Below are 11,071 nucleotides of genomic sequence, written 5' to 3'. Positions count from 1 at the left end.
AGGATTTGTTAACATTTTGGATTGATCAAGAGTACTGTATTTGTACAATAATAAATTTAAAATGCCAAATATTTCTATATGCAGTTTATGTCATTGTCGAAAACTGGTTACAGTGAACAAACACTTTTTTTTTTTTTTACTGATCTTTATTGTGAAAATGAAAATATATTTCTGGTATTGACTTTTATTTTGAATTATAAGACACATATGCTTCCATAACCTGAAGCCTTTTTTTAAAAACATAATTAAAAAAAAACCTTAACAACAATCAAGTTACTATGTGTGTTAGTTTTATTATTATTATATTTATCTAAGAATGTTTTGTTAATATTCTGTTATTAATATCATCCAAAGCTTGTTTTTTTATCTAAGAAAACACTATAATACATTCAAACTGCAGATAATATTTAATCATGAAATATTAGTACAACAGGAATCTTCAAAACAAGGCTGCGGAATCCTTTTCGCAGTTCCCATTGGTTAACAAATGTGTCTGTCAACTGTGGGTGTAACTGAAAACACAATCTGTTCAATGATTGGTCTATTTTTGACCTGTTCCTTTTCTCATTGGTCAATTTCGTGAAAGCGTTCAGGAGAACAGGAAAGGTATTGACTTGGCTGTCTGCCATGTAAATAAGGAACAGGATGCTAACAGAGTCCCTCTCCGAAACGTCAAAACGGTTCCAACTTCTGGATAACTGGAGCAAAGATGAAACCTCCTGATTCATCGGAAATACTAAGGTAGTTTAAACCCACTGACTGACAAGTTTTTGCTGATTGTAAATTAAACAAAACTGATAGGGTGCGGCCCTCTGTCATTAGCTCTGAGGCTAACATTAGTGCTAACGCTAGTTCAGCGGCCGGCTTTACTATCAACAAATGTAAAACGTTGGTAGCGGACGTGCTGGTGGTGTGTCTGTGTGTGCAGCTCTGCAGTCGTTGTCGTAACGTTTTCAGCAGACTAACAATGTTCGTTATGTTGTAGCTCGTGTTTTTGCCATTACCTGCACAAGACTAAACCTGTTGTCAGCCAGGTATGCCTAGGAATGTATTGTGCTTATCCTTATCATGCATCTCAATTTGCTCATATTCTAGCGTAACTGTAAAATTAAGGAGTTGTGTGTGTTTGTGTTGACAACTTCCCGGCACGAGAACAGTGGGGGAATAGAAACTAAACTAAACAGAAGTTTCTGTGAATCCAAACCACTGAGATTAAAAAATAAAAATAAAATGCAAATCTGTTTCAGAGGAAAACCTGAACTTGCTCAACTGGCTTGTGATGCAACTGGAGCAGACTGAATAATGTCCGGCAGTTATTGCGTAATGATCCGTTGCATGTAACTGGAACTGATTTGTCTCATTTGCCCTCAAACTTGCTAACTTTTGTTACACCTTTGCAATGGTTTTTCATGTGAACTTTAAATAGCAGAATCACTCACAAATGTTGAAGCAAGGTCTGGATTTGATTACTTAAGTGGTTTTCACTACTAAAGTCTATTCAATTGGATTAGTTTGGATTTCCATGTGTGAACAGTGTTCAGGCTTTTCATGTACACCACAGGTAGACTTGGGTCACAGCATAATCATATACCGGCTCTAACTGCTGTTTTGTTTGTTCACCTGAAAGTTAAGAAAGGGCTTGTAAACAATGTGCTGCAGTATTGTCCATACCTGCTAACTGTAAATAGTCTCTAATGACTAGATGTGGTGTGTTTTGGAGATCAGAGAGTCTGCACTCTTTTGGTCTTCGGTTTTGTATCCCTGGACGGTGCATCGCAACAGGATTCTTCTCTGTTTTCAGTGTTTGACACCAGACTGAGAGCCTGTGGCCATGGATGGGCACGTCAGCAAAAACAACGAAAGCACCTTCCCCAGTTTGGAGGAACTAGATGTCTATCTAAATCTGCACAACTCCAACTTTATTTGGCTCATTGTTGGTAAGTGGCATCCCTCTTCCGTGTGTGGATCTGTTAGGAGTTGCTGTTTCAGGAACTTGCTGTTTCGCCTGTTGCGTTGGCTCCAGAGTTAGGCCTGCTTGTTGTGCTTTCTATTCCACCAGACCTCATATCAACCTTTAACCTGTACTCACAGTTGTACAAATGACTCATTTAGTTGAGTCAGGTATGTTGGAGCAGGAATTAGACATGTTGGAACCCCGAGGAGGAAGATTCTTTGCCCCTGAAGTCAGTTTGTAACCAAACTGAAGTTAAAAAAATTGGCTCTTATGGTAACCAACTGATATACAAAAATGAGGTAATCCTAGCTGTTGCACCAGATACATATTAGGCTTTTTACCGTATCAGTACGTTAAAGGTTAACTTGAGTGAGTAATTAATGTAATAAACGGTGACAAAACACCAAAAAGATAAATACTATCATAAACCTCATAGTGTTCCCTTAAATTCCCACTCCGATCATCTTTTGATCTATTGTAAAAGCGTTCCCAGTGGTCTTTAAATTATGGTTATGCTGTTTTTTAGCCAAAATACAAAAAAAAGCCTTAATGCTTTCTAGGGCATAGTTTCTGCAGAGCTGAAGTAGTTCATTGGAAATTTGCCTCTGAGATGTGGGCGGGACTGTTGACGTGGAGTGAGCCCACGCCATCATTCATCTATTTACATGCTGTCCCGCTAGCATACAGCCCCTCACACCCCCAACCTAACATTACTGGTGCAACCAAAATGGCAAGCACTATAGGAGCTATCCAGCTGTACAGTTTTGAGCCAGATGTCAGATGGAACGAGGAAAAAAAGAAGACCTACATGAATCTGGTCGTCTACAAGCGGATGCTTCTGAACGCTGCGGGAGGGGGTTTGCGGCCCGCCGTTGTAGCTTCTGCGTCACGTCTCCAAGCTTTTTCAAACAGATTTAAAAAAAAAAAAAATTGGTTAGGGAGTGTTTTGTTTAGACAAATATTACATTTTTAGAGTTTCCTTTTTATTAAAACAGCTGAGTGAGTACGTAGAATTTTTTAAAATGTCATCTTTATTTAACCATCTTTATTTAACCATATTAAAAATACATTTTTTAAAGGCTTTTTAACTACTTCATTAACACATTGATTTATTTGTGGCATTGGATTTTGTCAGATAAAAGTGTTATGTTGTTTTCTTGTGCTGGAAGCATAACAAAAATGAATTTAAATGACAGAAAAGTTTCATTTGTAAAGGTGTCTTGTTTTTGTTCGTTAACAGTGTAGATTTGTCCTTCCAACAAATGTATTTAAATGAAAAACACCCATCAAGTCTTCTGTTGGACTAAAATATTTGTCTTTCTTCTCAGCCACCATTCTGTCCTGTGGATGGATCATCTATTTAACTTATTACAACTCCCGCAACATTGGCCTCATCCTCACCCTCATCATCAACAGGCTCTACAAGGATGGCTACATTCACATCGGTGTGTACGTGTTTGGCTCTGCGATGCAGAGACAAATGGGGAAATGGGAGCTCTGGCAACACTGGCGGCTGTTAACTCTGTGTTGCCAATGTGTGAAAAGGGAAAGGAAGGTTATAAATCCAAAAACCACTCAGTGTTTTCTCATTTGCATTGGAATCGTTTTCCACATTCCTTTTTACAATGAAAATGTCTGCCCTGAAACTGCACCAAAAAATGATGACGGGGACAGAAACCCAATACTGACCGGCCGTAGTGAAACAGACAATAGAAGCATTAGATATTTATAGTTTATGCTGATGATATCCTATCATGTGTCACCATGAAATCAATAGTTACTTCACTGTATTTGGTCTTACTAATATGGTTGTTTATCGTCTTAAAAATACGCAAGTCTAAAATATTATTAAGAAATGCAACAGTTTTGTTTTTGTTTCCCCTTTTGGATGATCTGGACTGGAGAAAATCAGCAGGTAGAATAAACTGCCTGGTTGCACATGGTGGCGCATCCCTCCTTCTGTCAGTTACTGCAACAATAAATAAAACGACACGACAAACTGTCACCTGGAGTGATGAAACACGAGCTGCTGTCACTCCCCCAGCTTGAAATAAATGAAGCCAGACAGGAGTTAAGAAGTGATTAATGATTGAAGCTCGTGTTAACGTCCATATTTACCTTTGTTCCTTTGACAGCCTCTGATCTGCAGCAAAAATCTGTCCCTTTTTAAAAGTTTTTTGTTTATTTCTGTATTTTTTTTCTTAAGGAGGAAAAAGGGGAAACTAAGAAATGTAAAAGCAGTTACCTTCACTATGTTAAAAACCTCTTTAATAAGTTGTGATAAATACGAGATTTGGACTTTAAACCTAATCTGAAATGATGCTTTTTCAGAACCAACATGGATGTAGGTGTTAGAAAAATCTCACACTCTCCTTTTTTTCTCCACAGGCTCCTTCTCCTTCTCTGTTCTGTCAGGCAAGGTCATGTTCAGAGATGTCTACTACATCAACCAAGACATGTCCATCAGGTAATGGCATCTTCTGCTTAGGGCTGTAACTAGTACCCGAATACCTGGATATTTGCTACCTGTTCCAGGAAATTCAAGTATTCATACTTCTGGTGTTAGAGATTGCTGTTTTATAAACTTTATAAAGATAGTAGAGTATAGTAAATGTACTTCAGACAATATAATTATTGCTCTAAAACGGCGGTAAAATCTTGGCTTTTATGTTTGTAAACCAAACAATCCAAATCTGCTTCTGTCACAGAACCCACGTAGATTTTAAAATTAAAGTACTCTATCAAATCTTTTTTTTGCTGATTAAAAAAAAAGAGAGATTGAAGTTCAGTTTACTAAAATGTTGTTCACTCGTCGGCATATCCCTTCAGGAGTCGCCACAGCGAATCAGCTTTCACAGATTTGCTCTGGTAGTTTGGCAGACATCGTTACATTGCCGTATGCCCTTCCTGACTCAACCTTCAATTGGATCTGGGCTGGGGACCGGCACAGGGACACCCAGACTTGGGCCCCCTTGCAGCTACATAGTTGGGCATTAGCGCCAAAGGGTTTTTGCCCAAGGACTCGCTCTGGATTAAGCCTAAATAGATTCTGAAAGTGTGTGTCTGTTTTCTTTCTATTAAATATAGTTGACAATTTGAATCAAACGTATAATAAATATGAAATTAAGAATATTATGAATATCTGATGATCAGTCATGGTATGTCATACGATTGCTATCCTGGCAGATAATCCGTCTGCTAAATGTTCATCTACAGTGTGGGAGTTTTTCAGTATTTCCTCTGAAGATGAAAAAAGTCAGTTTTGTTAAAACAGGTCTGTTGAAAAAAGGACTGTGAGTGTTTGCTAGTTGGTACATTTTCATTGAGGTGTTGCTGGGTTTTCATTTACTATCTTCTTGTCATATCCTGACAGTAACTATAGTCAGCAAAACTTTGACGATGGAAAAACTGTGGAGAACATTTTCAAGATTTGTTGTTTAATGATCCAAAATAACATCGATGTTTATGTTTTGTTGATTCTGATCTCCTGCTTTCAATAAATGATGGTGTTTAAATGCATTTTTTTTTTTTAAATTTCACACATCTAGTGAAAAGACGCACACATGGCATTGAATTGTAAGAACCGTGGATCGATGTGTGAATTGTCAGATTTGATTTGTGAACCGGATTGTATCCAGCTGTTCCTTTGTCATCTCTGCTCGTCTGTTCCTTGCCCACAGTGCTTTATTTGTTCTTTTGCAGGATACAAGATGGTTTTTTTATATTCCGATGGTGGAAAATGTATGACCCGAAACAGAAACAGCATGGTAGGTATTCCACATATTGCTCATCTTTTGCTTGTTTGGGATAATTGTTTTGTTAAATTCAAAGCAGCCTTTTTGGCCTTTTATTAGTAGAAAACCAGCGTTTTTAAGTTGTGTGTTTTCAACAGATCCTAAAGCGGAGACCAGGCTGTCTTTGACCGTCAACGGTTTTGAGTTTCACGTCTACAATCGAACCGACCTTTATGCTCAGCTGCAGGAGACGTTTGGACTGGAGCCCACCCTATTAACACCCAAGAAGGATGACCCAAAGGGGGAAGAAGACAGAAATGAGTCCATCGAGAGGTCAACACTCCTGCCTTCTATTTTTGTCTTTTCAAACCTAATTACTTGTTTTTAGACACAATTATTATTATGGACTGATAATTTTTACATGATGTACCAAAAAATTATTACTATAATAGATTTTTTTAAATCCAATTCTGTATGAAGATGTAGTTAAAAACCGGAAAAAAAGACAACAACTTTATCATAAAGACAACAAATGTAGCTGTAATGTTTTAATTTGAAATGCTTTTTTATTGCTGTGTAGTGTGAACATCAAAACAGAGAGTCCAGATCCGGCCTCATCCTGGCGTTCCCTCATTCCTGTCATCAAAGTCAACATCAGCACCGTAAGTTTGCCAAACTTAAAAAAAAAAAAAAAGTTGTGTTTTTGATTGACGGCAACCCAAGAGAGAAACAAGATTCCGCTTTTGATATTTCCTTTGCCTCCTTATTTAAAGTTCCATTCCGATCATCTATTTTGAAAGTCTTCCCACTGATTATGCTGTTTTTAGCCACAAAAAAAGTAGTTTTCTTGGCCATACTTTCTGCAGAGCGACAGGAGTTCATTAGAAAGTCATCTCTGAATTGTGGGCGGAGCAACCAGAAACAGAAATGGCGAGCAATATTGGAGCGATCCAGCCGTATAGTTTAGATCCAGATTCCAGCTCAGACAAGGAAAACAGAGACGTACATGGATCTATTTGTCTACAAGTGGATGCATCAGAATAGAGCGTGATATAAAATGATTGCACATTTTATATCACAAATATGCTCTTTTTCAAGCTACCTTTTTTGGTCTGCTCCTGATTCACAATCATTTAAATAATAAAAAACTCAGAAATGCAATTTTAAGCTTAAAATATGTCCTCCATCATCAGAAATATGCAACAAGAACATGTTAAAAACACCACGAACACAATTGGAGTTTAAAATTGGAATTATTAAATGCCTCTCTCATGTTTTTTATGGATATTCTTTTTTCCTTCTGAAGGGACGTCTGGCATTCGGAAACCACCACCTGCCGCAGACTCTTTGCGTCAACTTTGAAGATGCCTTCCTGACCTACGCCACCAAACCTCCATCCAGCCACTTGGATCAGTTCATGCACATTGTCAAAGGCTCGCTGGAGAACGTGCGCGTCATGCTGGTTCCCAGTCCTCGCTACCTAGGCATGCAAAATGACGAGTAAGTTCAAAATGGAGTGGAAATTTGAAGATTTCAAATAACAATTTAATTGTTTTATACATTTATGGTCAAAACAGCTTCAAATCCACCCAGCATTCACAAAACAAGTTAACAGTTTTCAACTGTAGTTCTTAACTTATTGTAACACTTTTCTACTAATAAGATTAATAATTGAAATTATGTTTCACTTTTTATATTTTCATAAATATACACATTAACAGATTAAATGTTAAAGTGCTGTAAATGACTTGTTCTTTCTTTATTCATTTATTTATTTAACAAAATACCTGCTACTAAAGTTCAGAAGTTTGATGAAACTACTTTTCCTATCATTTAATTCTAAACGTTTTGGTGTACAGGCTCCTTGCTATTTTATAAAGCTGAATTTTAAGTTGAGGTTTATGAAAAGATTAAATATCAAATTTCTTTGTTTTGTGATCATCCTAGTTGATTTTTAAAACGGTTCCTATCAAAATAGTAGCTTTTTTTTTCAAAGTATTTTTTTGTACAATGGCTTAAAATGACCAAAGGATTTCATTAAAAACAAAAAAATCTTGTGTTTTCTTTTGCAGACCTCCTAGACTGATGGGTGAAGGTTTTGTTGTGATGCAGTCCAATGATGTCGACATCTATTATTACCAGGACGAACCCGGTACGTTTTGTGTGAGCAAACGAGAGTTTTCTAGATTTGAAAAGTAAGGTGGAAATGAGTTTTATTTTCTCAGTAGTAGAAGATGAAACCTCCAGAAAAATGTTTTGATGATAGTTGTTGACCATGTGACTGTGCACATGCAGGTTTGGTTCCCGTGGAGCAGGAGGGTGGGGAGGAGGCAGAGACCAGCAGTGAGGATGACAAGCTGCAGGACCTTCCTCCCTGTTGGGGTCTGGACATCGTCTGTGGAAAAGGAACCGACTTCAATTATGGACCTTGGGCTGATCGACAAAGGTGTGTGATGACTGCAGATCATTAAAGCTCATTCATGCTAATAGTTCTTCCTGAGCTTTATTTATAAGTTAGAGAGTTTTAAATCTTTCCTTTTTGATGATCTGTTGAATGAACATCAATCAGGAGTTAGTGTCTATTCTGCATTAAGCTCAGTTTCCATCCTCCCTCATCAAAATGATAGAAAATCCTCTGTAGCTTTGGTTTCTCTGGCTATTTTAGTTTTGTGTTGGTTTTCATATGTAATGCTGAGTCCATGCACCAAAATCCACACAGGATGCCATTTAACAAAGACCAAAGAAAAACAAATGAAAGTGGGCTTTGTTCTGCAGGCTGCAGGGCCGCCTAAAGCCCAGCTTCCAGATGCCGGCTAAGAAAAACTGAGCAGGCTGATGCTGGAAGGGATTAACAGTCAGGAGTGGACATAAGATGATTTAATGAGAGATTTAACTCTGATTGCACATTATGTGAACAGATATGCAGATATGCATGCCAGGAAGTCTATACCAACTGATGAGTAAATATTCCAATGGACAGCAGCAATATGTGACCCATTTTCTTCTTCCAGGGACTGTTTGTGGAAGTTCTTCCTGCCTGCAGACTTCCAGGCCATGAACGTCACCGAGGTCGCACAGCCAGGAAAACTGAGACAGATTCAGGCTTTTGAGCTCCGCATGAACATCATTGCTGACGCCACCATCGATCTCCTTTTCACCAAAAACAGAGTAAATATCCCCCTATTCCCCTCCTTTCTTTTTGCACGGATTTTTATTCTATAGCTTTTGCTTTGTGTGCCCTTTTTTCTGTCCATTTTACCTTTCCTGTTATTAATTTCTGCTTAATGTTTTATGCTTTTGAAAATGTTCTTCCTGTAGAAGTGCTGGGATTGTTAATCAAGTCTGTAAAGGGCATTCTAAAAAACAATATCGTCATGTTCGGAGGGAAAAAGATCTAATAACCGAGGGGAGAAAAGAGTGTCATTTTATTACTTCCTTTGTATGTGTTTTTTTTTTGTTCAATCCTGTGACTCCTGCTTTTAGGTTGTAAAGAAGTCTCTTCTAATGAGACAGCTTATGTCATATTTCTTTTTGATTTCTCAGTCTGTGCTCCACTTTCCTCTCTGTTACTAGGAAACCAATGCCATTCATGTGAATGTAGGCGCAGGCTCCTACCTGGAAGTCAACATCCCCATGACTGTGGGAGAGAATGGTAAGTGTCTTCTGTTCTGAAATAGGACCACTGCACTGCTCTTGAATTGGCAGATGGCTTTTGTGACCGATTTCTTTTTATTTTATTTCATGTTGAAGTAAAATGTGTCATATACAGAGACCCTTGCCTTAGAAACCGTTTTCAGTTGGTAGGAGAAAATTGTTAAAGCCCTGTAGCCTAAAGCCCTAAAGCCCTTCAAGTACAACTTTAATGTTGCAGTTTCTGCAGAATAATCTCTAAATGTTAATGCAGTTTTGGTCTATTATATATAACGTGAAAATATGTGTATATGTTATCAAAGTTACCCCAAAGTCAGGGGTCTGCAACCTTTGACACTTCAACACAAGAGGCATTTGGGTCAATTTCTCTCTGACAACCACTCAGTAGGAACCAGTCATTAGTCACCCTGTAGAAAAAAAAACACTGGTTTGGATTTTGTTATAGGGCTGCACGGTGGTGCAGTGGTTAGCGCTCTTGCATCACAGCAAGAAGGCCTGGCTGGGGGACCTGAAAAAGAACACCAATGGGGGACCTTTCTGTGTGGAGTTTGCATGTTCTCCCTATACATGCGTGGGTTCTCTCCGGGGTCTCCGGCTTCCTCCCACTGTCCAAAAACATGCTTCATAGGTTAATTGGGAACTCCAAATTGTCCATAGGTGTGAATGTGAATAGGTGTGTGATTGTGGCTCTTCGCCCACAAGTGGCCGGGATAGGCTCCAGCAGCCCCATGACCCCAAAAGGGATAAAACGTCAGAAGATGAATGATTTTATTATTGTTGCTATTATGATCAATATAAATATGTGTTTTGGGGATAAATATAAATAGAAAATAATTTATATGTGATATGAAATAGTTTATAACTTTCGCCAGGTTTAAATGACTTTCTTTCAAAATAACAAACACCACATAGAACATGCAACATGCAAATTAAAATCACCAAGAATTTAATGTACATCTACCCACTTGGAAAGCTTTTGAATAACTTTAAAAATGTGTCATACCATTTCTATGCCGATGATATTCAGCTGTACTGCTCTTTCAATGACACAGAACTCCACAAACTTACAGAACTTCTAGATTGCCTTGCTTGTGTTAAATCTTGGCTCACAAGTAACAGTCTACAGATAAACCCAGAAAAGACGGAAACGCTAATAGTTGCCCCAGAAAACAAAATCCCAATAATTTCCCGGCATCTTTGTTCTTTGAGCTCCTCTGTACAGCCCTGTATCAGAAATCTTGGTGTATGGTTTGACCAGTCAATGTCTTTGGACCATCATTCCAGCCTTTTAATTAGAAACTGTTTTTTTCATTTACGTAACATAGCAAAATTGCGGGCGTTCTCATTAGGGCTGAAACGATTCCTCGAGTTACTCTAATTACTCGATTACAAAAATTCCTCGAGGCAAAAACTCTGCCTCGAAGCCTCGTTAAATTCCTATGACGCGCACTATACGCGCGGCGCAGGGATTTGATTGTGTCACACGGACCGTTTATTCACACGGACCTTTTGAATTTTGTTGGCGCGATGGCGGAGAATAGATCTATAAATAAACGGCAGAAATTGTCTAAAGTGTGGGATCATTACACACTTAATAAAGAAGAGAACAAGGTGCAGTGTCTCTACTGCAGAATAGAGCTGGCATACCCGCGCGTGCCGCCGGCAGTGAGCGAGGGGCGGCGTCAGCCGCTCCGCGCCCCCTCCGCGGCGACCAGCGCGGGCCGCGGAGGGG

General features: G+C 38.6%; 1 protein-coding gene across 11 annotated transcripts in view; it reads left to right on the top strand.

Moving 5' to 3' along the window:
• The first annotated feature begins 567 nt into the window (after positions 1-567).
• The window catches only part of kiaa1109 (KIAA1109 ortholog), a 71,323-nt gene continuing 60,819 nt past the window's right edge, over positions 568-11,071 (top strand). For all 11 annotated transcript variants that reach the window (XM_020713922.2, XM_020713919.2, XM_020713917.2 and 8 more), the window contains exons 1-12: positions 568-741; positions 1,802-1,937; positions 3,283-3,399; positions 4,343-4,421; positions 5,657-5,721; positions 5,847-6,021; positions 6,269-6,350; positions 6,995-7,188; positions 7,761-7,840; positions 7,984-8,134; positions 8,700-8,856; positions 9,262-9,340. In XM_020713922.2, the coding sequence (XP_020569581.1) occupies positions 1,832-1,937; positions 3,283-3,399; positions 4,343-4,421; positions 5,657-5,721; positions 5,847-6,021; positions 6,269-6,350; positions 6,995-7,188; positions 7,761-7,840; positions 7,984-8,134; positions 8,700-8,856; positions 9,262-9,340 (1,285 nt within the window). In that variant the 5' untranslated portion in view covers positions 568-741; positions 1,802-1,831. The remainder of the gene's footprint in view (positions 742-1,801; positions 1,938-3,282; positions 3,400-4,342; positions 4,422-5,656; positions 5,722-5,846; positions 6,022-6,268; positions 6,351-6,994; positions 7,189-7,760; positions 7,841-7,983; positions 8,135-8,699; positions 8,857-9,261; positions 9,341-11,071) is intronic.

Source organism: Oryzias latipes, chromosome 22 (assembly GCF_002234675.1).
Source record: "Oryzias latipes chromosome 22, ASM223467v1".
Lineage (NCBI taxonomy): Eukaryota > Metazoa > Chordata > Actinopteri > Beloniformes > Adrianichthyidae > Oryzias > Oryzias latipes.
Note: the sequence above shows the minus strand (reverse complement) of the source record. Positions and strands in the feature narration are given on the sequence as shown.